At 43.2% G+C, this 27,644-nt stretch overlaps 1 protein-coding gene across 17 annotated transcripts in view; it reads right to left on the bottom strand.

Moving 5' to 3' along the window:
- Positions 1-27,644, bottom strand: part of CASK (calcium/calmodulin dependent serine protein kinase) — a 461,253-nt gene that overhangs the window by 140,172 nt on the left and 293,437 nt on the right. For all 17 annotated transcript variants that reach the window (XM_068269833.1, XM_068269836.1, XM_068269834.1 and 14 more), the window contains 2 exons: positions 5,807-5,884; positions 674-754 (listed from right to left, as the gene is read on the bottom strand). In XM_068269833.1, the coding sequence (XP_068125934.1) occupies positions 674-754; positions 5,807-5,884 (159 nt within the window). The remainder of the gene's footprint in view (positions 1-673; positions 755-5,806; positions 5,885-27,644) is intronic.

Here is a 27,644-nt window from a genome sequence, read left to right as displayed (position 1 = left end):
AGTGGCCACGAACAGCTGCCTTGGCCATTTTAGTATAGCGAGTGTGCACAACCTTAAGGAGAGTGATTGGAAAGATACTCTGCCCAGAATACACTTTACAGTTATGCAAGATAGCCGCTCTCATGAAAATATCCTTGAGATAGAGGGACACAGCTTGAATGACAAAAATACATTAAAAATATTCTATTTAGTATTAGGCCTCTTACAGAGATTTCGGCCACTTTTTTTGGGCGCACAATGCAACATGATCCACAGGGACATCAGACATGCATAGACTGCACTGTCTGATGTTCTCATCCATGCATTGCAATTCCCTGTGGAATCACAATGCATGGTTGATGACGAATTCCTGCAAACGCATTAAATTAATACGATTTCCATTGTAACAAATGGAAATTGCAACTGCATCAGGAAGAATTGCATACCAATGCACTGAAGTGGGGAAGGGGGGGCTTAAAGATCTTACAAAGCTACAGTTCATTAAATACAGGTACCGTATGTGTCCTAAGTGTTTATTCAATTATTAGTAAGTTTAAACAAAGAAAACAAAAACTAACTAAAAATCTCACTTTTTTTTTTAACTTTTGGTTGAACATCTGAGGTAGTTGCCAAACTACCTGGTGTAAAAGTTTTAAAGATAAGATGTCCATACTACTCCACACAATCTGCTTACCATGAAATGAGGTTGTGTTAGAATACGCTTTAATTCTTTTGCATCATTATTTTCAGGGTAACATGATATTTCGTCCAAAACCTAGAATGGGATGAACAAAAAATAGGTGAGCCAGTTATTAATAGAACAAGCTTATGTTTACACAATTGCTCATATTCTGAGTTATAATGAGTTAACACTGCTGAGAAAGATCACTTTTCTTGATCAGTTAATTTTTTACAGTGTCTATTTTGAGTAGGCACACCTATAACAGATTATTCAGATAATTTAAACTAAATACAGACATTTAGTACACCAGGCTTTTACTTTGTCATCATTGCGGCATTAACCCCAAAACAAACGCAGATAACTGTTCCCTATCTCCATAAAAGCTATGGGCAGACACAAACATACATGTTCTTACAAATCAGTCAAAGACTGCCTGTGGCAACTGCTCCACTTTAAAAGCGGGTACACACATCAGATAAAAGTCTTTGGAAAATGAAAGATTACAGACCAAATGTACCCCCTTCCATGTAGTATGAGAGCTATACTTACACAGTCTATTCTACTTAGCTGAACTCCCCATCAGATAAAAATCTTTGCAAGATGCTGCACACAAAGACGCTGTACACATGCAAAAGATCTGTTCCTGCAAATTGCATTCATAGTCTATGAAATCTGCAGATCTCATACACATCTTGTTTAACATATGTATCTGCAGATCAGATCCACCAGGATTGATCTTCAGATCTGCAGAGAATTGTCTGATCTGCAAATGAATGTCTGTTAAACAAGGTGTGTATGAAGCCTGCAGATAGACTATGAATGCATTTTGCAGGAAATGATCTTTTGCAGGAACAGATCCTTTGCAAATACTGATCTTTTGAATGTGTGCAGCATCTTGCAAAGATTTTTATCTGATAGAGACAGCAGAGTGGATGGCTGAGGTTCCCTGAGTGGACGGCGATTGCAGCGGGTAAGTGCGGCGATTCGTCGGTATTCGTCGTTATTCCGCCGTTTCTTGTACCAGTGGTCTCCAGTCCTTAACGGGACAGAGACTGCTGGTACTTAAGTGGTTAAGAAGCACAACATTTTTGTTGTTGGATCCTCCGAGAGTTCATGTGGTGCCATGTTCAACTTCCACACCAGTATAAAAGTGTGTGAAAGTGATGCCACCAAATTTAACACACCTTATCCCCATTTACACCTGAGACCTTCTAACACTAATGAGCAACAGGACGCCTGGGAGGAAAAAATGCCTAATTGGGCAGAACTTAGACATCCTTCACTTAGGGGTGTACTCACTCATGTTGCCAGCGGTGTAGACATTAACGGCTGTGTGTTTAGTTATTTTGACGAGACAGCAAATTTACATTGTTATACATGCTGCACACTGACTACTGTCAAGTATATCAAAGTGTCATATCCTCAGTCTCTATGACCCCCTCTCCAGTGGCGCACGTAAGGAGAGGCACCACTAGAGGGGGTCATAGAGACGAGAGTGCGACAGAGAAGCAGATGAATCCAGGAGGCGGGAAAAGGTGTGTAAACGATCCTGCTGTATGTTGCTGTGCAACACTATCCATATGCCTGGGGGAACTGCGCTCCTGCTATACAAATGCCCGAAACACTCATGACTCACAAGCAGTCACTCTCAGGAATACCGCTCCGGCAGGGGGAGGGGTTAGCACACAGCTCCATCATGCCATGGGGGGGGGGGGGGGAATGTGTCAAACAGTCCTGCATACACTCACAAGCAGACACTGTCACAGGTATACCGCTCTGGCGGTGGGAACACAAAGCTCCATCATGTGCCAGTCTGGGAGGTGGATGCAGACCTCCATACCAGTACGTCGAGTATATACGCACTGGCGCACGGAAGGGGGTGATCCAGGTGTATAGAACCCCCCCCCCCCTGCACCGAGACCGGAAGTGGGCATTCGCATCATGGCATCCTCCAGTCCTCTGAATTTGAGCAGCGGCAGCCACAGATGGTATAGCGCAGCTGCCGCCTGCTCATATGTGTGCGGCGAAGAGGGTCTCTCTGACAGAGCGGTGGAGCCGCGGCGCAGATACATTACCTGTCCTTTCTCGGCGGCGGCCGGTGATGGCGTTCCACTGGTTTCCATGGCTACCTTCAGGATGACTCTGACATGACGTCACCACGCCATCCAGCCGCAGCGGCCGCGCTCCTCCCCCTGAAGGCCATTGGACCATGCTGGAGAGGAGTAGTGATCGCTGGATGAGCTCGGTCTCTCCCCTCAGGCAAGTGCAGCCGGGGCTCACTTAAGAGGCAGGGCAGGGGGATGTTTGGAAGCCAGCCAGTCTGGCTACATATACTGGGCACATATCCCCCTGGCTATATATACTGGGCACATATCCCCTTGGCTACATATACTGGGCACATATCCCCCTGGCTACATATACTGGGACTTCGGGTTAGAAGAGAGTAGCAGGCTGCCACTTGCATATTCCAAACGTGTAAAATAGCTTTATATCATCCGGCTAATATAATTAAAAGATGCATAGGTACATAGCATTAATTCTGTTGCCTACCCTGGCTCTGATGGCTGTGGGGTGAGGTGGGGGGCAGCGGTGCTGCCTAATGAACGTTTCGCTCCTTGAGCGTCTTCAGAGGCTTCTGTGCTCAGAAGGCAACAGAATTAATGCTATGTACCTATGCATCTTTTAATGTACGTCTGCAACAGTATTGTCTACTAACAACGCTATAAAGCTATAACACTGCAGTGCCTGTTCTGTCTTTCTACTCTGGCTACATATACTGGGCACATATCCCCCTGGCTACATATAGGGACATATACTGGGGACATATACCTCTGGCTACATATACTGGGCACATATATCCCTGACTACATATACTGGGAACATATACCTATCTAAACTATACTGGGTGACATATACCTATCTAATCTATACTGGGGGACATATGCCTATCTAATCTATACTGGGGACATATACCCATCTAATCTATACTGGGGCATATACCTATCTAATCTATACTGGAGGCATATACCTATCTAACCTTTACTGCGGACATATACCTATCTAACCTATACTGGGGGCATATACCTATCTAACCTATACTGGGGGCAACTATATGGGCTACCTATACTAGGGGGGGGGGGACCTATAGCTGGCTACCTATACTGCAGGCACCTATACCTGTCTCCACGTTGTGGGCGCATTTTACGCCCTCGCCGCAATTTAGCCTAGGAATTGCTAGTATTTGGCTCCACCCACACCCTGTTTTGGCCACGCCCACACACCGCTTTCAGGAATCCCCCCCTTGGAAATTCTGGAATTGCCCCTGATACGGTAACCTAATTCTGCAACCTCCATACACCCACTCTGCCGTTCATACTAAGAAGAAAAGCCACTCAGTTCTTTAGCTTTGATCACCCTTGTCTTGACTACCCTCCACCCCATTCTAAAAGATTATGAAAGCTGCCACTGCTATTTTTAAAAACTACTAGCAGCCATGATGCCATTGTGATCATTGTCCAGAAAAAAAATATGCACTATATCAAGTGTTCTGACTCATTTGTGCATAGCTCTGCCTTAGCTAGGTGCATACTTGTTGCATGTGTGTGACTGACACTGCAGATACCATAAGATGACTGCAGGACAGCCAGTTTGCAAAAAAAAATAAATTGATCAGCACGGCTATTTCTGTTCTTGTACCAGAGTGAACTGAAGACATAACATTGTAATTAATGTTAAAGAATGTTTAAAAAAAAAGATAATAAGAACTCACAGATATTAGGTAACCAGACACTTGACATTTCTAATCGCTTTGCATGTTTTGGTGGACAGGAAGCACAGTCATGTCCTAAACGGTGACAGCCCTCCCCCACATCTAACGGGAAGCCATCCTTTGTTAGAGTGCAGACTGTGGTGAACTGTCAGGTGCATGTATGTGGCACAGCTACCTGTGCATGTCCACATCCCTTGCCTGCCCACCAACTACAAAATAGCCTCTTCTACAGAATGGATAAATATGCAAATACAGTTTTTCTTGTGTTACAAAGTATCCACTGCAAACAGCTGTCAGAGCTCTCTACACACTTTTTCAAAATAAGCAGACAAGGAATGTGGTAAGACTGCACAAAATGCAACTTTATTCTTCATGAACTGCATATTTATTTTGAGGATTAGTGAGAAAGTGTTAGCCTAAGGCAGTGAGGGGAAATCTTAACTAGAGAGAAACTTAAAACAAGTTCATAACTTCTCACTGCATATTAGTTTCTATTTGAATGATTCTACTCACTTCCTACTGCAATAACCCTAATCACTCGACAGGAAGTGAGAGGAAATGTCATTGGATAGAAAAACAACAATAAAATCTTGAATACTAATGTTCCAGAAAAACTGTAGCCAGGCATGGTAAGGGTCCTCTACTCTTGTACTTCTGAACTGCTTTTTTTCCACAGACTGTATACTATATTTATACTGATGTGCAATACAGAAGTGTTTTATCCATTTTTATACATATTGCTCTCGTCTGTCCATGCAATGTTTATAAAGATATTCAGTGTTCAAGTTTAATTAAAATGTGATTATTTTCTAACATTTTCGTACAGCTACAGATTAACCTCTTTGCAAGTGTTATAACCATCGTTACATTTTACGACCATAAAGTGTGTTCACACATTAAAATATATTACAGCCAGGTGTAACCCAGTTACCTGGTACATAATAATTACTCAAGTTTTCCAACACTCCATGAATGTACTCAAAAGCACGGACTTTTGTTAATCTACTTTAATTAAATGCCACATATATGTATACACATATACATATATACATACACATATACATATATACATACACATATACACACACACACACACACACACACACACACACACACACACACACACACACACACACAGTAACACATACAGTTAAATAAAAGAGCTGTATAATACTCAACATCACTGCATAAAGAGATATTCTGACACAGCAAGTGAAAGAGGCACTCCCCTTTGCATAATCATATTTTAGTCTACAGAGCCTGAAAAACACTCAGCAAACTTACATCACCATCATTTAGTCACTGAGCAAGACAATGTATGTGGGGGGGAAATGCAAGTGCACACATACAGTGTATACACAAGACAAATATATTACCTCTTTGGCTCGCTGTACAGCATCACTTGGAGGATTCCTGATTTGGGGCGAAGACTTTGTATTGATTTTGTCATAAAGCTGAAATCAAATAAAAATAACACAATCAAGCAGTTTGCTAAACAAAAGCAAAGTAAAAAGTTTTTAAAAGACTATAAAACATTTTCCTCTATGATGCAGCAGTTCCTTCAGACAGTATCATGAAAGGCTGCTTCTACTAGGTTACTAGCAATGGGAAATGTGGGGGATAAAATTTATAGAAGCTAAAGCAGCAGACTTCAAGAAAGTTTCCTGCTGTAATAGTTGTCCTGAGGAAGTGCTGAAAATTCCTAATCAAGCTTTGGCGAGCTGTTTTTTTTTTTTTTTTTTTTGCCAACAGGAATGCAGACGTAAGACTAGGCTTCAGCAGCTTTCATGATTACCATTTATGAACTAGAACAACTGTGACTGTATTTTTTACACAGCTGGAAGTTGTGCTGAGGATATTTTTTTTTAGAATAGTTAAACCTATGTACACTAGATCTGCCAACTTGATTCAGCAAACATACAAACATTACATCAGGTATAAAAGTTTACAGCCTCCCATTCTTTCTCAAGATTTTTATAGTATGTAACCCTTTATTAATGGCTGTGCTAGCTAAGTATCCCCTTTTGAAGGCAACAACTCCTTAACAGTATCAATACTTTTTAAATACTTCTTTATGTTTTAGTTAACCATTGTTATTCATGTTTCTTTACACATGCAGTGTTCTCCCCAGGCTCTTTTAGCCGGGTGCTCCACCCGGCTACTTTTGGCAAGCACTCATCTGACATTAGCTTGTTTTTTCCTCCTCCTATGCTGTAGGCAGAGATGCACCGGCCCTGCATTCCCCTGGTTGCGCCCCATCCAAATACTTTTTCATGCCACCCGGCTGGAAAAATGTCTGGGGAGAACACTGCACATGATTAATAACTTTTTCAATCTCAAAATAAAGTACCCCTGACATACACTTACTAAGCATTCAGAATTTAGGTTGGGTGGTTAAAACAAGTGGTTACCACTGGTTTCCTGCTGAGCTCCCAGAGATCTACTGCCAATTAGTTGCTGTATAATACACCTGAATGGTGGTGTTCATGTCCAGAACTAACTGCCCTTTGTTTCAGTATGTCAGGTTAGTGACCAGTAGACAGTTGCTGCATGTAACTCCCTATAGGCAGGCAGATGTACATTCATGGTTCCTACTACTGCAGCTCCCTGCAACTGCCCCATGGAGCTGAATGTTGAAGCTTCCTAGAAATGTCCCCTGGATCAACAGAGCTGCTGGCAAGCAGTGACCAAATTGCATCCCTACTGTTCATATTAACTAGTCCTTATGAGGCAACTATTTTAATTTATGTGCTTTAAGGTGTACTATACATGCAGTATACAGTAGAGTAGAATACATAGGAGACTAGAGTAGAGCAATATCAGTACTATGCACAGAACAGGTAGAATTCCCAGTAGTTTTAAACAGGGCTGTGGAGTCGGAGTCGGAGTCGTGGAGTCGGAGTCGGGCAATTTTGGGTGCCTGGAGTCGGAGTCGGGAAAAAATGCACCGACTCCGACTCCTAATGAATTTGTAACTGTAATTAAAATAGAAAATATGATAAAATGTTCTATTTCTCAGATAATAGTCATTAAAAATAATGTATATATACAGTATATATACAGTAATAGCTGTGCTTAGTCCACAAAAATGAAATAAACCAATCAAAATGAGTTACTTGTGCTGCTTCAATAAAGCAGTCCCCGTATTTTTAAGGTCAGATATACATATCCGATTGTGACTGTATATATGATGTGTACACGGGAATCTCTTATATATACTAAATAACATCTATGCTGTAAGAATAAAGCCTGATGTGTAGCTGTGTCACTAATAGAGATGGTCAATGAGATGGAAATAATTCTGCACTGATGCTGATTTATGCAAATGTACGCACTCTCTTTGCTGATGAAATCAAATAATTTGATATGTTGTTAAAATTTGGTTTGGTGACTACAAATTAAAGGGTACCTGAGACGGATGAAAAGTAAAGTTTTATACATACCTGGGGCTTCCTCCAGCCCCCTTCAGGCTAATCAGTCCCTCGCTGTCCTCCACCACCCGGATCTTCTGCTATGAGTCCTGGTAATTCAGCCAGTCAGCGCTGTCCGGCCGCATGCCGCTCCCACAGCCAGGAACATTCTGCACCTGCGCAATAGTGCTGCACAGGTGTAGTATGCTCCTGGCGGCGGAGTGTGTGCATGCGCACTACACCCGACTTGTTAAAGTACCTGGATTCATAGCAGAAGATCCAGGTGGTGGAGGAGGACAACGAAGGACTGATTATCCTGAAGGCGGCTGGAGGAAGCCCCAGGTATGTATAAAACTTTAATTTCATCTGTCTCAGGTTTACTTTGTTACACAGTAGTACTATACTCTACATATGCACTCCCCACAGAGCTGCAGGGAATCCACTGAGAATGCTGTGCACATTGAACACAGAGGTGTTGTCTGTTTACAATCTCCTCATTCCCCTGCAGAGTACCTGCACATCATTCTTACATGTACACACACTTACATTGCCTAGGGCCTGATAGGTGTTCTTTGTTCCGGTTTGTACCTTTTACAAGTACTCTTACCAAGGACTAGTTTTAGTCTAAAGGGAATAAGTATAGTAGTCTACATATCCTTCTCACTTCAGTTGTCTTGTAAAATTCCTAAGCGTTGGCAGTTAAGAGACAAATTTCATGTTACATACTTTTAATCAACAAAATTGTAATATGCAAATTAGAGGAGTCGGAGTCGAGGAGTCGGTGGAATCCTAAACTGAGGAGTCGAAGTCGGTGGATTTTTGGACCGACTCCACAGCCCTGGTTTTAAATGCATTAATCACCTCAGTATATCCAGTGAAAGTTTGATCAGTCATGCAGATTCATCTTGTAATCCTCTATGTACATATGTTGGGGAGGGTTGGGGGCGGCTCAATTTATCCTGATCGATTTAGTGTAAACAGGATATAGCCATAAAAATGTTTCACCTCTTGACGGAGGCTAATCTGGTTGTGTATTCAGTCTGCTATGGTATTTAAAAATATTTTCTAGAGTCGCTTGCAGAATAATTGCATCCACTGCTGACCCTGCATCAGCCCTATTAAAAATTCACCTATTATACTCATAGCAGGGAAAAATTGCAGAAGCAGACACTAGAGGTATAATGCAAGTGTGTGTGTGTGCAAATTTTGTATGCAAACTTATGCAGCTTAAAAATGGACCAGTCGATTTCACCTTGGTTTTGATAATTTTCAAGCTGCATAAATCTGCATAATCCTGCACAAACTCAGAATAATTTGTATTTCATTGACCACCCCTACTTCAGAGGCTCCATGTGTGAAGGAACATTTTCCAGTCTTAGGACATTTTAGGACATTGCAGCAACTGCTCAGAGGTGCATGTCAACTCCACTCACTGGCAGCATCCTGTAACTATGGAAGCAACCCAACCAAGCATGAAATGCATGGTCACAAGAACGATATACACAGGGTCTGTGCTGCAATGTCCAGGGTCCCATAAATAAGTGGCCCATGGTAACAGCCATAAAAACACATACCATATATACTCTGCTATAAAGTGAGAAATTTAAGACTGGCTCCTGTTATAAAAGTATAGGTCGCCTTATACACGAATCAGTCCTACATTTTTCAACTTATAGCCTGGATCGGGGGCAGGGTGTACACCTTCCTCTCTCCACCACCCTATAGCTCCAAAGCAGTTGGCAGACTTTGCTCCACCTCTCCCACCCACAACTACCTAAAAGGGGGCCACCTCGCTCTATCTTCCCCTTTGTGTAAGTAACATGCAGAGGGTTGTCACTTGACATCAGAAGTCAGGGCTACACTAATGATTGCAGACCGGCATGCATGGGCTTTATGGAAAAAAATCTGCAATAGGGCACCTAAAAGACTATGAAAACCCAGATTCTGAAGTCTGATAAAGCCAGGACATTACTTAAGACCTTCACAATACAATTGCAACAGTCCAACATATTGGTGGCAGCATAAATTTAAAGGTGGTTTGTCAGCAGCAGAAACTAGTTACGGTCACAGAAAAGATATAAGGAGCAAAGGACAGATACTGTAAGTGGAGAACGAACCTTCACAGTGATTTCACTGGGCCAAGATTAACACCTCAAGCACAAGGGACAGACAACACAGAAGTGTCTTAGGGACAATTTGGTGAATATCCTTGAAGAGCCCAGCTAGATTCCAGATGATAACTGATAAATAGAAACTTAAAAATGGATGCCAGCCACTGACAGTTTCCACTCTGCCTGACTGACCAATCAAAGTTCAGTAAGATGCTATTGATTCTGGGTTTCTTGCAATGCATTCTAGGTTAACCATAACACCATCTCACTTAACCAACTTTAGTTATTTCTGCGCTATTCTAGTCATGCCACTACTGAGCAACCCATCATTTTAACTTTAGTCAGTCCACATTTCATGGCATCTTAACCACCCTGGCGTTCTATTAAGATCGCCAGGGCAGCTGCGGGAGGGTTTTTTTTTAATAAAAAAAAAACGATTTCATGCAGCCAACTGAAAGTTGGCTGCATGAAAGCCCACTAGAGGGCGCTCCTAATCCATATTTCTGATCGCCTCCGGCGATCCGCAGTAACAAGGAAGGCCGCAATGAGCGGCCTTCCTTGTTTCGTTTTGCTCGTCGCCATGGCGACGAGCGGAGTGACGTCATGGACGTCAGCCGACGTCCTGACGTCAGCCGCCTCCGATCCAGCCCTCAGCGCTGGCCGGAACTGTTTGTTCCGGCTGCGCAGGGCTCGGGCGGCTGGGGGGACCCTCTTTCGCCGCTGCACGCGGTGGATCGCCGCGCTGCAGCGGCGATCGGGCAGCACACGCGGCTGGCAAAGTGCCGGCTGCGTGTGCTGCTTTTTACAGCGAGCAAATCGGCCCAGCAGGGCCTGAGCGGCAGCCACCGGCGGTGATGGACGAGCTGAGCTCGTCCATACCGCTAAGGTGGTTAATCTAACCAGTCACCCAACAGCTAATTATTGAGTATATCTCCATCTGTAAATCCTTTAAATTTAAAGAATTCCAGCTGTGGATGGTGAAGACCACAGATTTGTACATTTTTGAGGACAGCTCCTTTGGATATAGGGGAGTTTACAACAAGGCAGAAAACCATTCACACTCACAAACCAACTCTGTCAAGTTCATCTGGCAATGCATACATGAGCCACGGAAGGGAAAAACACAGGGAGATGACTTGTATGACCGGGTGTCTGCGGTCACTGAGAATATGGAGCTACCTTGGAGTAAACTTGCCAGTGTCACTATGGATGGATCTCCAAAATCAAACAGGAAAAAAAATGTTGCTCTACTGAAAAGAATTCAGTATAAAGTGAGGTAAACCCTGACCAAGATGTTATTTTCTTTCACTGCATTATTCACCATGAACCTGTGTGCAGTACAGCATATTGGAACCAGAAGCGGCAAGTGGAAGGGGTGTTCTTAAGGATGGGCAGAGAGGAGGGGGAACTGCCACTTCCTTCACACCCATAATCGATGTTCTGCTCAGTCAAAAATTACGGCTGAGCAGAGCAGGGGCCACAGGAGGGGGGGGGGGGGGCTGAAGTTTACTGCTTGCTGCTCTAAGATCAGAAAACAGACTACTACACATCTAAAACACACCTGAACTAAACTTACCTTCACTTCATTTCCTCTCCGTCATGCTCTACATAATAAATTACACTGTTCAACTTATACACAGTATCATCTCATCTAGGTGGCCATAACTGCAGAACATATTTGTCTCTGCGTCATAAGGGTGCCATCTCGCTCTTGGAAAATTTTGAAAAGGTTATTGCTTGCATCTAACACTATCTTTTTTCTTCCTAACATGTACTGTTTGTCTCCAAGCATCTCTGAGATTTACACAGCTGGGGCAGAGCAGGGAGAAGCTACTATCGCTGAATGAGAATGGATAAGACAGGAAGGCGCAAATCTTAGGGATGGTAAATTATAGACAAACTAAACATACATATATACATCCTAAGACATAGAAACAGTCTTCATAAAAAAAAAAAAACTCAGGGTACAGGTTCACTTTAATATAAACAAGACTAATCCTCCCTTCACCTTTGTATGACAAGTAAACAGAATTTCATCTGCCTATTTCAGGCAAGAAGCAATTACTGAGCTTTACATAAAAACAGGCAACATTGCATTGCAATTTGAGTAACATGGCCTATATTAAAATATATGTATAATAAACTTTTAAAAGTTAAACGAAAACAAGCAAAGTACTTTATCAATTCTGAAACGGTCATAAAAATGTATTATCGCTGAAACCTAGTGCAACAAAGCTAATCAAGATTCCATTTTTTTTTATAACAAGCTTGGCCTTACCTTCTGATTTCCAAGGTCTATAATCAATACTATTGCTAACACTAAAACAGCCAATAATCAGATTTCAAGAATCAGACAGCTTTTGCCTTGTCTATAAACGTGCATGTCGGCAAACAAGCCAATTAAAAACAAGGTCCTGGTAATTAAACCGTTCAAAGCTGACTGAGATTGGTAACCTATCAATTTTCCCATTCAGTTCCAGACAGATTCAATTACAACGGTTTCTGTTTTCTCCTGCATGATCTGAATTGTGGTCTTGAGCTTTAGCAATCTAACATCTTCTAATTTGGCCTTAAGACAGGCTCCCAGTAAACAAACAGATTGTGCTTTCTTTCTCATCAAAGTCACATATGTCTTTATGAAGGAATATTTATTCACATATTGGAAACAAGCATTTTCCATGAATTATTCAGCAACTGGATATCATAAGTAGCAAACACAAAATTGCTCCATGCTACTACTAATACGAAATGTACCTATTAAAATCAAAACCTGCCAAAAAAAAGTAAACTTTTTTTAGGATTAAAGTTAAAAACATGATGAGATTTACTTACATCACATCTTCAGGCCTGAAACAACACAGACTTCTACAGCAGCCACAAAACTTGGCTGCAGAAAGCCTCATGTGATAGTCAACATATCATATTATCATAGGACGATTATTTTTAGAACTAGATAAACTGGATAAGCCATATGAAATCAGGGACAATTTAAAGTTCACCTAAACTGAAAGACATATGGATGTTTCCTATTAAACAATACCAGTTGCCTGACAGTCCTACTGATCTCTTTGGCTGCAGTAGTGGCTGAATCACACACCTGAAACAAGCATGCAGCTAATCCACTCTGACTTCAGTCAGAGCACCTGATCTGCATGCTTGTTCAGGGGCTGTAGCTAAAAGTATTAGAGACCGATTCAGCAGGAAAGTCGGGCAACTAATATTTTAAAAGGAAAAATCCATATCCTAAGATTAGGATCACTTTAAAGGAAACCTTAAAAACCGGTGCTTTGTAGCTGCCACTCCCCCCCCTCCCACACAAAAAAACAGCCTCAGTATAGGTAGGTAGCTAGGTACAGGTGCCCCCAGTAAAGGAAGCCAAGTATAGGTGCCCCCTGTATAGGAAGCCAGGTATATGTGCCCCCCAGTAAAGGGAGTCAAGTATAGGTGCTCCCAGTATAGGAAGCCAGGTAATAGGTGCCCCCAGTATAGGTAGACTGGTATAAAAGCCACTGGTTGGGAGGAGGGAAACTGGAAGTAGAGAGGAGGCGGCTGCCAAGAAGGATGCACACAGACACGTTACATGGAGCAGGTGAGTCGTTTACAAAATGTACTGCTGTGCCAGCTCTGCGGGCGGGAGGGAAGACAGTGTCACTCCTTTCAAGCCTGCACCCCAGTCCCTGCCACCCCTGCTCAAAATGCCACTGTCCTGGCACCGCCCCCAGGTAAACGTTGTCTGAAACAGGTGGAGGTTAACCTCATGGGAGGTTAGGGCAGCAACAGTGGAAAAATTGAACCTATTTCAATGAGATCTCAAGCATATGTTTGAGTTGCTTTGTTCTAGATATGGCAAGTGACTGTCAATAACATGCACATGAGATTTTATATAATTTTTATCCAAATTTATGCAGCTTGATGTATCAATAATCTGTCACTTTGATACAATGTAGAGTAATTAGTATACAGCTTGTATACGTGTAAATCTCAAAATTATTCAACACCCAGTCAATCTCTAAACCACTGGCAACAAAAGTAATTATACTCCTAAGTGAAAAATATCAAAACTGTGCCCAAAGTGTCAATATTTTGTGTGCACCATTATTTTCTATTCAACACTGCCTTGACTCTCTTGGGCATGGGAGTTCACAAGAGACTGACATTTTGACGCTGGAATACTCGTTCACTTCTTATGTAGAACAATAACGGTTTTTCAAAGCCACTGTAGTGACATACTGTATAGTAGGATGCAGCAAATTATTCAGGAGACCCACTTTTAGGTTATTCTAGTTTCAACATCAGAAACACATACTACAGGTAGTCCTCGGTTAACAAACGAGATAGGGACTGTAGGCTCGTTCTTAACCTGAATCCGTTCTTAAGTCGGAACGCTGTGCCCTTTCTGCCCCCTTTGCCTCCAGTGCCCCCCTCTGTGCCTCTGTCTCCCACTGTGCCCGTTTGTCCTCCCTCTGTGCTTGTCCCTCCCTGTGTTTGCCCCCCGTGTCTCTGTAACCCCATGTGCCTCCGTTTTTCTCCCCCTTAGTGCCTCTATTTGCCCCCCACTGTACCTCCATTTGTCCTCCCTCCCCCGTGCCTCTGTCTGCCATGTGCCTCAGTTTGTCGCCCCCCCCCCCCCCCCAGCAGACTCACCTTCCAGCACGAGTCCAACACTGTCCGTCTAGCCACTCTGCCTCCTGCTCCCTCTATCGGTACAGCATCGCTTTGCTTCCTGACTGTCATGTGACATACAGGAACCTGTATGACACATGACATACAGGAAGCGTTGCTGTACGCAGCTAGAGGGAGCTGGATGCGGCGAGAGGACGACAGACAGCGTTGGACTAGTTCGGAGGGGAGTCTAAAGCTGTTGCTGCATGCGCCGTCACTTGGGGGAAGTTTGAAGCCGCTTCTTAAAACTTCTCCCACGCGGAAAAATGACGGGATCGGGCCATTCGTATCGGCGGGTCGTTCTTAAGTCGGGCGTTCGTAACCCGAGGATTACCTGTATATCTATATATTGCTGTATATTGTATTTAACCCCACCTGCCTAGGCCGAGTAGCTATGCAAAATTCTCTTCCCAGACCATTCTGGTCATATTCATTCATATTTTGTACTGGCTTCAGAACACACAGCAAACAAAAATTCTGCAGAGATCACCTGCCAGTACTAAAAAAAATTGCCACCTATGATAAGTTTCAGAATATAAAGCAAGGTGCGGAAAAGATTATAAAACGGGCAAATTCTGACTAAATTTATAAAGCAATATTGTTAAAAGAAAAAAAAAAAAAGGAATTTTATTCACTGCAATATTCTTACTACAGTTATGCTTCAAGATCCTCAGAGAATTCCCTGGCATGAGGTGCCACGTTGAACATTAGCACAATGCTGGGGTGTGAAAATGTCTAATTGGGCAGTTGTGACATTCTTCACTTAGGGGTGTACTCCCTTTTGTTTCCAGCGATTTAGACAATAACCACTTCCAGACCGTGGTAATTGAAAACTGTGCCGTTTGTGATGTTATCCCTGTCAGGGTGTAGATTTAAATTACAGCACTGCATGCTCCTGCCGCTGCAGCCCACTATCTCTGCCGTTGCTATGACAGCAGAGCTTCATGAGCCGGTCAGGAGCAGATTTCATTGGCTCCTGACCATGTGAGCCAATCGGAGACAGCAGAGCGAGTGGGCTGCAGCGATAAGAGAGTGACGCAAATGGCGAGAGTGACTGGTCCGTGCAACTTGACGTCGGTTAACCCCCGTTTTTGGAACCAGCAGTCTTTGGTCCTTGAGGAGCCAGAGACTGCTGGTACTTAAGTGGGTAATGGCTTTATGCTGAGATATTTCAATAAAAAAGCAAATTACTCACTTTTGTGAGCTACAGTACGTATACAGAAATTTATGCTAGCCAGTGTTATCTAGGATCTCTTTTTCACCAGTTTATAGCAATTTAACAATGTATTATTGAATGTTTGTTATAGGTTACTGTAGATTGTACACAAACTTAGCTAGATTGAAAAAAAACAAACCCACTATATTTTATTGTACATCAAAACAGCAAGCTAGAGCTACAAAGCTTTATTTGTGGACGGAGACTATTGTGCGATAATGACACAGTAGGGAACAATGAAACCATACTTTCATTTAGATTGAAAACTAAAAAAGTACCTTCAGATACGTTATTAAAATATTTAGCCAGTACACCGGTTATGCAATCCAAAATGCTTTTAAAAACACAAATTATAAACAAATGGAAGACAAAGGCAGTTTTGATCAACTGCAACACTCTCTAGTTTCTTACAAAATACTGCAAAACCCCCATTTCCGGTACAGACACGGACTCCCTGTTGCCAAATACCTGTATGGCCTGGTGCACACCAAAAACCCACTAGCAGATCCGCAAAACGCTAGCGGATTTTGAAACGCTTTTTTTAAATTTTTGTGAAGCGTTTCAGCTAGCGTTTTGCGGTTTTGGGTAGCGGTTTTTGTGTAGTACATTTCATATATTGTTACAATAAAGCGGTTACTGAGCTTCTGTAACAAAAACGCCTGCAAAACCGCTCTGAACTGGCGTTTTTCAGAGCCGTTTGCATTTTTCCTATACTTAACATTGGAGGCAGAAACGCCTCCGAAATCCTAAAAATGCCTCAGCCCGGGAGTATGCGTCAAAATAAATTACCCTAGCGTTTCCACATCCGCAAGCGGATCTGAAAACGCACAAAAAGCAGCTCGGTGTGCACCAGCCCTACCTGCCAGTTGCTTAAGAGAGCACCCTTTCCATGCTGAGTAGCGAGGAAAGCCCCATTAGCCAGCTATGCGGAGTAGTGAGCTTCTGAGCAACTTGTCACAGCAGCATCCTTTCTATTCTTACAGCCGCAGCCTGTGCTGCGGCATTTTACGCACAGCTTCCTAAATGTGTTTCATGACCCCATGCGAGTCAGGTGACATGCATAGTGAGCCTACGGAGGATGGTAAGTTATTCAGCTGCTCACTACTCTACATAGCTTGCCCCCTATAGCGCCTAGGCAGTCCAGCTGCTTGAGAGTGCCGGTTGCCTGAATGCCAGATAAAGGTTTTACGGAGTCAATCAATTCTTTCAGCTGTAAGGAGACCTGGGTACTTTTCTTATAATTGAATGATGACTGTAACAGGTAAATAGTAAGGCTTTGTTAAAATGCACATGCAGTTTTGTGCCATACGAAATCACACGTAATGCTTCTCAATGGCGATGTGTGTGTTTTTTTCTGGGTGCAATTCATGTGCTTAACAAAAACCGATTCCCTGCCATATGAAAAGGCAACCCAGTCTATGGTGGATGGCGCAAGCGAAAATGCGCAAAGGATGCAAATTTTCCAATTAAATAAAGCTCAGGAAAGAAATAAGATTCTCACTAGGTCATACCCCGCTCTCAGGTAATAGGTAGTCTCTTGATGCTTCTCACCTATGCTGGAAGTGCAGGCATACCCTGATAATATACATATGTGGTGGGCGTTTAGTGAGGTTTAGCCCTTATGAAAACTAGCTTTTACGTGGTATGAGGAAATGTATCGGTTTCTTGTCAGGTTCTCCAAAGGCTCTTCTTTCAAGGTTACCTGGTTCAAATTCAACAGCTTAGAAGACCCTACTGGATTCTCTTTTGGGGTAAAGTAGTTATTTGATAGCTAAATATTGTAAGGCTTATCATGCCCCAGGGCTCACCGATCTGGTTGAGAAGGTGGATGAAGTTATGCGCTTTGGTTCTGTCTGCCCAAAAGGAAACTGATACGTTTATCCAGCAATGGTCTATTTCAATCAACTATAGAGACCGTGTTCCTTTCTTCAGTAATCAACACACTAATTTTGTTGCTCTAATTATTCTTGTGGCATGTGATGCCTCCAGCCACACCAGCTCTGACCCTTCACATGTGAAGTTACAGTTTCTTTTTTAGCTACCTTATATGGTTCATGTTTGTCTAGATAGCACCAGTTAGTGTTACCGGTAACGGTGTTTCTGTTCAGCAGCTGGGACACCCTCTGGAGGAATGGCTCCGCCCAGTCCTGAGGAAACAAAGCAGACAAAGTATAAAAAGCTCCCACCCTCCCTTAATCCCCAGTGTATATAAAGTAAATAGCCCGAACACCAGGAAAAAAAGGGAGGAGCGAAGCACCTCCAAGTGACCCACTACTATATAGAGATAGGTACAAGGAAATGCGACAGAATAGGGTAGGGTAATAGACGGTGTCCCAGCTGCTGAACAGAAACACCGTTACCGGTAAGACTAACTGGTGCTTTCTCCTATTCATCAGCTGGGACACCCTCTGGAGGGATACCAAAGTAAATACCCACCTAGGGAGGGACTACAGCCTGGAGCACTTTCCTGCCAAACGACAAATCCTGCTGAGAAAGAACGTCCACTCTATAGTGCTTGACAAAAGTGGAAGAACTCGCCCAAGTTGCCGCTTGACATATTTGCTGGACTGTAGCACCTGCTCTCTCTGCCCATGACGTAGCCATCGATCGGGTGGAATGCGCTCTTATGTTGGATGGTGGAGTGGAGTCTGAAGTCTTATAAGCAAGAGAAATAGCCTCACATATCCACCTAGCAATAGTTTGTTTTGAAGCTTGCTGACCTTTATTTTTCCCCATAAATAACACGAATAAATGTGAAGATTTCCTAAAATCTCTAGTCCGAGCTAGATATGACAGAAGGGCCCTCCTGACGTCTAAACAATGAAATTCTTGTTCTCTAGGACAGGAAGGATTATCACAAAATGAGGGAAGGACTATATTTTGGGATCTGTGGAAATCCGAAGCCACTTTTGGTAAATAATTCGGATCGAGACGTAAAACTATTTTATCTGGGAAAATAGTCAAATAAGGATCTTTAATCGATAAGGCCTGCAGCTCGCCCAATCTTCTAGCTGAAGTAATGGCGACTAAAAAGGCTACTTTAAGTGTCAAAAATTTTAGCTCTATCTCCTCGATAGGCTCAAAGGGAGCCTTGGTTAGAACATTTAGAAGTAGCGACAAATCCCATTGTAGAACGACCCTCTGTCTAATAGGAGTGGACCTTTGAACTGCCCGGAAAACATTTTTAACCAATTTTTCCTGTGCTAAAGATCTGTCTAATAAAATTGATAAGGCTGATTGGCCTGATCCTGAGAAGGTTTCCTGAACAGGCCTGGCTTACTAGTACGAAATGTTTTTCGCTTGTTAGGGAATTGTTTTCCCTTTTCTGCAGACCTGGAGAGTATATTATCTAATTCTTTACCAAATAATAGGTTACCCTCAAAGGGAACTGCACACAACTTATTTTTGAAAGTAAGATCTCCATCCCAGGTTTTGAGCCAGAGCGCTCTGCAAGCCGAATTGATCAATGCAGTGGTACGTGCAGAAATGAGCACAATTTCTACCGCTGCATCAGCCAAGAAAGCAACAGATTTTAACACCACGGGCAGGGATTTAACATAAGAGTCCAGGTCAGATCCAGTTTTGACATGAGAAATTAAATTATCCATCCACACCCGTAAATTGCGAGAGATGCAAGTAGAAGCAACTCCTGGTATAAAGGCAAATGAAGCAGATTCCCAAGCCTTCTTTAACAGCAAGGCAATTTTTTTATTCATCATATCCTTTAAAACCCCAGTATCTTCAAAGGAAAGATCGGCATTTTTGAATGCTTAGAAAGTGCAGCATCTAATTTTGGACATTTAGTAAATTGATCAATATCGGCAGGAGCAAACGGAAATTTTCTTTTAGCTGACTTAGGAATGAATAATTTACGTTCAGGTTCCTGCCACTGAGATATAATAATATCCTTAATCGACTGATGAAAAGGAAGAACCCTGCCAGATTGTTGGGCCAGACCGGAATATACCTGGTCCTGTGCTGTAAATTCTTTTTGAATCTCAGGGATCTGTTCAGTAGCATAAACCGCTTTAAGTAATTTGCTCGTTTCTTCCGTATTAAACAGGAATCTAGCAGCCCTTCAAGTCACCATCTGATTCCTCTGAAAAAACATTCTCCCCCTCCTCCAATTCAGAAACATCCTCTATTTCTTCCTCTTCCACAGTATATCTGTGTTTAACAGAACCTGGGGTAAATCAACCTGCACCGTGTCAGAAATAGGAATAGGGGGAGGTGCAGGAGGGTTCACAGCAGGCGCCGAGGAGGGACCTGCCACAGCTATATCAGAAGGATTGGATGAGAGATTCCTTAAATTTCCCCAGAGTCTCATCCATATCCCTTTTAACAGACTTCATTATATTTTTAAAAATTGAGGAAGACTGAAGAAATGACCGCATCTATACATGATTGACACAGAGGTTTAGTATAGCTAGAGGAAAGCTTTGCTAAACATTGACAGCATCTTTTAGATCTGGATTTACTACTAGCAGAAGACCCAGACTCCACTCTTTGCTGTAACAAAAAAAAGAAAAACAGGAGACAAATACAACCCAGTTAAAACCAATCTGTGTAAAATAAACTGGGAGTTTCTTTAGGGAGAAAAAAATCTCCCACTCACCACACCATCAGTCTGCGATTGAATTTTGGAAGCTGCAGCGGTTGATGAGGCACTGGGAACAGCTGTGGCTGCACTGGATGTACCGGCAGCCGTAGCAGAGGCAGCGACCACGCTAGAACTTTGTTCCTCCATCTTGCCGCCGCCCGCACGCCCAGCCGGAGGTTTAAGAATAAGTGTGTGGTGCAACTTCCGGCCCGCCTCCTCCTGACGTCAGCGGAAGTAACCTCCGTGCTCGGCATTAAATTCCCAAGAGGCACTTGCGCGGAAGGAAGGCGGAAGCAGCTCTGACGACCCAATTTCACCCGTGGGCGTTCAGAGATAATGGCGGCAGCACACCACCTGGCTCCGGAACCCCGCGGCGGTTCACAGAACCCCTCTCCTCCGTCCAAGGTACTGCCGCCAGGGATAGATACTCACCCTCCGGTGAGCTAAGAAAACAATAAAATGGGAGCTGAAAAAAATCCCGTGTTCCCGGGCGGAAACACAAATGAACTAGGGATTAAGGGAGGGTGGGAGCTTTTTATACTTTGTCTGCTGTGTTTCCTCAGGACTGGGCGGAGCCATTCCTCCAGAGGGTGTCCCAGCTGATGAATAGGAGAAACATACAGTATCTTATTGTAGGTGTATACTCTACAACAGTGCTGTCCAACTTCACGGGCACGGAGGACCAAATTTTTGCAAAGTACATGGAGGAGGGCCGACTATCCTCCCCTGACTCCGCCCCCACTGCACCCCAAGTGCAAAAACAAAACAAAACACAATCTGGTAGCAACTTTCCACAAAATGCACATAATCTGGCAGTAGTCAGTATAGCTGCTCCCAGGCCCAGTATAGGTAGCAAGTATAGTTGTCCCCAGGCCCAGTACAGATAGCCAGTATAGTTGTCCCCAGGCCCAGTACAGATAGCCAGTATAGTTGTCCCCAGGCCCAGTACAGATAGCCAGTATAGTTGTCCCCAGGCCCAGTACAGATAGCCAGTATAGTTGTCCCCAGGCCCAGTATAGATAGCCAGTATAGTTGTCCCCAGGCCCAGTATAGATAGCCAGTATAGTTGTCCCCAGGCCCAGTATAGATAGCCAGGATAGTTGTCCCCAGGCCCAGTATAGATAGCCAGGATAGTTGTCCCCAGGCCCAGTATAGATAGCCAGGATAGTTGTCCCCAGGCCCAGTATAGATAGCCAGGATAGTTGTCCCCAGGCCCAGTTTAGATAGCCAGTATAGTTGTCCCCAGGCCCAGTATAGGTAGTAAGTATAGTTGTCCCCAGGCCCAGTACAGATAGCCAGTATAGTTGTCCCCAGGCCCAGTATAGATAGCCAGTATAGTTGTCCCCAGGCCCAGTATAGTTGTCCCCAGACCCAGTATAGATAGCCAGGATAGTTGTCCCCAGGTCCAGTATAGATAGCCAGTATAGTTGTCCACAGGCTCAGTATAGCCAGTATAGTGGCCCCCAGTCCAAGTAGCCAGCCCAGATAGGTGGCTCTCCTTCTTGCGGCCGCCGATTGTCCTACCTTCAGATCGGCAGCCGCTTCCTCTAACTGTCCCCGGCACCGTGACTGAAGCCACCTGCTGCTACACACAGACCTCAGATCAGAGCGTCCCGCAAAGCCGCTGTGACATGACAGCCTCCCCAAGCCTGACACCGTTAATCAAAATGACTCCTTACCTCCCTCCCTCAGTTCACGAGAGCAGCATCAAGATTCCATTACAACTGGTTGACAGAGCGCCGTTGTCTCACCTCTATGGCGTGCTGCAGGCATGGGCACAGGATGCGGGCCCAGGAAATGGCGGCGAGTCTATGCTGAGAAACGCGCTCAGCAACATCCAAATAGGGGTGGAACGCTATCTGTGCTGCCACTTTTCTCCGCCTCTGTCTCTCCCACACCAATCAGTGCACTGCACACATCCTCTAACAGGATGTCCAGTGCGAAGGGCGGATGAATGAAAGAAACCGAGCAGCCGGCGGGCCACAGGAAGACCTCTGGCGGGCCGGCCGCCAATTGGACAGTGCTGCTCTACAAGATTATGCGCTTCCAGGCAAAAAATACCCCCCTTTACTGTCCTATCCCCTTTACTGTTCCACCCGTTAACACTTTCAATTAATTGGCTCTAAAATCAATCAGAAATTTTGCGTTCAACGGATCACTAAAGTGACCAAACCTGCCTAAAAATTGACATGTGTATGGCAACCTGTATCTCTCAACAAGCTTGGATAAATTCATTAAGCGAATAGAAACAAGACCGGCATAAAACTAAAAGCTGGGATGTTTAGAAAATGTCTGTGGTAGTATGTTTATTTTCTCAACACTTAATATCATGCAAGTTTTTCTTTAGTATGCACTTCAGGTTTTCAAAATAGAATTTTGATTTGGTATTTTATCTCAAACATACTCTACTTGTCACATGCAGTTTGAGTAGGAAGAGGGAAGCAGAAATCTCAGAACCGTGTTCATACACTTTAACCATTTCCAGACCAGCATCCTCTGCCCCCTTAAGGACCAGAGGCTGCTGGTACAGCAAAGCAGAGGAAAACTACGCTTACCGACAAATCTTTGTGCAGTCCCGCCACTCTCACCAGTCAGCCTGCTCTCTCCCCGCGGCAGGCACCTCTCTCTGCTGTTGCTATGACGGCAGAGCGTTGTGTGCCAGTCAGGAGCCGCTTTCATTGGCTCATGACCCTGTCGATCAATGTAAGCCAATAAGATTGGCTTACAGTAATGACAGGGCCAGGAGCAAATTAAAACGGCTCCTGACTGGCACACAGAGCTCTGCCGTCATATAGATGGCAGAGCAAGTGATCTGCGTCGGGGAGAAAGCGGCGCAATCGGCAGAAGCGGCGAAACCGCGTGGTTACGTAATGTCAGATTCGCACTGCAACATGCAGGATGTAACTTTCAACTGCATCGGTCCTGTAGTGGTTAAGTGATTTCAGTTCTTGAAAGAAAGAAGTTTAGTACTTGTTATTACAATAGCTTACCTTTTAAAGATGAACTGTAGTGAAAATACATCATAATTTTTTTTATTACAATATTGATTTATAAGTCGGTGTTTGCCCACTGTAAATACTGTAAATTCTTGGGTTGTCTTGCGTAACCTGCATGTTCGAAGTCTCTCCAAAGTGGTTTAACAATACTGAAGACAGGAGACCGATGGCCACTGATAACATTCTCTGATAACATGCCGCATTTATCTTGCCATCAACTCTGACCAAATTCCCTGTGTCGCTATAGCACACAGACCACTCATATTCACATGCATCACAGTAGGGTTGGTGTACTTTTCTTAATAGTTGTATATGGTTGTGATCAAAAAGTTTCTTGTTGGTCTAATCATTCCAAATTATCCCCCCCCCCCCCCCAAAGTTTCTATGCTTGTCTAGGTGCTGGTTTCCATATTTTAAGTGGGCTATTTTGTAACATTGGCGCAGTAATGGTGTCTTCTGGTAACTCAAACATGCAGCCCATTTCTCAAGTGCTTCCTTATTGTACATCTTGAAACAAAACGTCCACTCCATTTTTCTGTAGAGAGGACTGGATGTCAGCTGCAGTTAGTTGTGGCTTTTTCTTTACATATCAAACTATTCTCCTTACACTTCTGGCAGAAATTTTTGTTGATCTACCCGACTGTGGCTTGGTGTCAACAGAACACCACAATTTCCACTTCTTTATGAGAGTTTGAACACGGTTGATTGGCATTTTTAATTCTTATTTGAAAAACCTTCGCTCTCAGTTCTTTTGCTTCCCCTATGGCTGAAATATGCAGGTGGCTCAAGAGCCCAGAATCCCCCTGACTTTTTATACACAGTCAAATTAGCCTGTGTGTCAATTTGTGTGCATGTTTTAAGTCAAATTGTCAAGGGTATTTAAACCTTTGATAAAGGCCATTTGGTTGCTTACACTTATGATGATGATAATAAAGAAAACCAAAAAAGAAACACCACCACTATTGTGTGATAATAACTGGCTTCGCCCAACCATTAATAAGGAATAAGAAAATTCTAGGCACGTTCAATCATACTTTCCCCCTAGAAACAACATTGCACAAATTCTGCCAGGGTATGTAAACTTATGAGCACAATTATAGTGCTATACTGTATTGTTGCTACTATGACAATGCTGCATGCTAGGCTTTGTTATTTAGCTTCAGTTATAATTAGACACCAAAGGAACAAGCAGCTTCCTCTTCCTTTCTCAGTTTCAGAATGTGAACAAATTCATGAAGTTGATGAGATCTCATTTCTCTTTGGTAATCATTTTCAAAGGAAAATAAATCCTATAATGATATTATATGTGCTATAATTGCATGTTGGTCGTCTGTTGTAACAAAATTAGATTTGAAAAAGTCTGACAGCAGATATCAAGAAGCAGGGCATGCTTAGTAATGGAAGACAAAACATTACTTTTTTTGTCTAAGAAACCAAACATATACATATATATTTCATAAGACAGCAAGCCATAAGACAGTCTTGTGGAAGTGGAGAACTTTAGCTGCTATATATAAAAAATGTATTTTCTTTAAGGGCTGGTTCACACTGCAGTGCTTTTAAAGTGGGCAGCACGGTGGCATAGTGGTTAGCGCTCTCGCCTTGCAAGCGCTGGGTCCCCGGTTCGAATCCCAGCCAGGTCAACATCTGCAAGGAGTTTGTATGTTCTCCCCGTGTCTGTGTGGGTTTCCTCCGGGCACTCCGGTTTCCTCCCACATTCCAAAAACATACAGATACGTTAATTGCCCCCCCCCCCCAAAAAAAAAAACAAAAATTGGCCCTAGACCATACATGCACTACACGATACATACATATGACTATGGTAGGGACTAGATTGTGAGCCCCTCTGAGGGACAGTTAGTGACAAGACAATATACTCTGTACAGCGCTGCGTAATATGTCAGCGCTATATAAATACTTAAATAAATAAGTGATTTTCTGCACTTTGCTGACCACTAGCGAACAGCAAGGCACTATACAGGTAGTCCCCGACTTAAGAACACCCAACTTACAAATGGCATGGATTATGTGTTTCCATGGGAACAAGTCAAAAAATTGTTTTTCCATATTGGACTTTGAGAAAATCGATTTTAAAAAATTCTAAGAAAAAATGGCTTTTACACTTGTATAAGCAGGCACAGGGGGCAGAGATGGCACAATGTTCTGACTTAAGAACAGATTCAGGTTAAGAACGAACCTACAGTCCCCTATCTCGTTTGTTAACCGGGGACTAGTAACAATTAAGGTGTTCTCACTACTGCGATTCCATTTTGCCTACAGGGCAACCACGCTGCATGCAGAATTTGTTGCACTTTGGAGATTGTGTCACAAGTTTACGTTTTAACAGCACAAAACAGATTGGAACAAATGAGTGAACTATATGCAAGTACAGATCTAAAGCTGTAACGAAAATGCCATGTGATCTACAAGATGAAAAAATGATGATTCAACAGGAGCTTGTAATGTGGCTATTTAAGGCACTAAGATATGAAGTGATTGCCTCCTGGTCTGGCTAGGTTTGGCCAATTAGATAAAAATATGGTAGGGCAGAGGGTTTAAGAGCTACTATTTTCACTGCACAAAAATGTAGAAAACAATAGGCATGATTCACAAAGTTTTTTAACCTGTTTTCACCTTATCTAGGTTACATTTTTTAAAGAGACTCTGAAGTCTCTTTTTTTCCCTTCTTTTGTTTAACATTCCTCTTCAGCTTTAATGCCAGAGTGATATCGCCGCATACCCACGGCTGAGGAGTGATTTATTGCTTAGAAAACGACCTGCAAAGTTCTACGACTTTGCAGGTCACAGATCATGCTGCCCTGGCATGCAGGGCTTCTCTTCCTGGAGAGGCTGAGCTTTGAGCTGTAGCTCAGCCTCTCCGCAATCAATCTCTGCAGATCTCTGCCTCCTCCCCACTCAGTGAAAGAAGACAGAGAGTCGGGGAGAGGCGATGATCCGCAGATATTGACTGCGGAGGAGGCAGAGTTACAGCCTAAAGCTCTGCCTCATTGAAGAAGTGAAGCCCTGCGAACCCATGGGGCTTTGTAGGGCTTATCTCTAGTAATAAATCACTCCTCCGCCGCGGGGATGCAGCGATTTCACTCTGGCATTAAAGCTGAAGAGGAATGTTAAACAAAAGAAGGGAAAAAAAAAAGACTTCAGAGTCTCTTTAAGCTCCCAAAGAGAAAAAAACAGTTATACTTAAGGCTCGTACACATGTCTGATCAAAGGCAACGACGGGTCCGTCGTCACCTCCAGCTGGGCAGGTTTTCAGCAGACAGCCCGGCGGATCGCTCAGAAACAGCCTCATCAGTCCACCGTCAGACTGTACACACGCTGTACTGTCTGCTGAAAACCCGCCCAGCGGGAGGTGACGATGGACCCGTCGTTGCCTTTGATCAGACGTGTGTACGAGCCTTTAAGGTAAGAAAAGTAATGTTGAAATGAAGTTAAATCGGGAACAACTTAGAGTCTGTAGGCCACAAGACTGTGTAAAAGGCTCTATAATTGACGAGACAATGCAGCATTAAACAGCTAAAAAAGGCTTAAACTGTGGGATTCCAAAGTCATTTTCAGGAGTGGGAGGATACAATTGTTTATGTTATCTGCTTATTTTCACCTCTAGTTCTCTTTAAAGGACCTCTGTTGCGAAAATCTTAAAATTTAAAATACATGTAAACATTCAAATAAGAAGTGCATTTCTTCCATAGTACGAGCCACAAATTACTTTTCTCCTATGTTGCTGTCACTTACAGTGAGCAGTAAAGTCAGACAGATCTGACAAGTTTTGGACTAGTCCATCTTCTCGTGGGAGAGTCTCATTATAGCCTGTATTCTTTACAAAAGCACATCCTGGACTGGATCTATGTCGGCCAGCCTTCCTACCTCTATACACACTATTTTAGCAGTTGGACTGAGCAACTGCCATTCAGTAAGTGCTTTTGAAAATAAAAAACCCTGAGTATCCTCCATGAGGAGATGGACAAGTCCAAAACCTGTCAGATTTATAACATTTTTACAATCTTTTATAAGTTGCAGCAACGTGAGGAAAAAGTAATTTGTAGTGCATTTTGCTGTGTAACAAATGTACATTTTATACACATGCACCATTTTTTTGATAGTGTTCTTTTAAGTTTACATCTGTACATCTGTGCAGTTTAACTGAAGTTTTGTTGCAGAATAATCTTGAAAGTCAACTAACTGCCCATACAAGTGTATG

The sequence above is a fragment of the Hyperolius riggenbachi genome, chromosome 2 (assembly GCF_040937935.1).
Source record: "Hyperolius riggenbachi isolate aHypRig1 chromosome 2, aHypRig1.pri, whole genome shotgun sequence".
Classification (NCBI taxonomy): domain Eukaryota; kingdom Metazoa; phylum Chordata; class Amphibia; order Anura; family Hyperoliidae; genus Hyperolius; species Hyperolius riggenbachi.
Note: the sequence above shows the minus strand (reverse complement) of the source record. Positions and strands in the feature narration are given on the sequence as shown.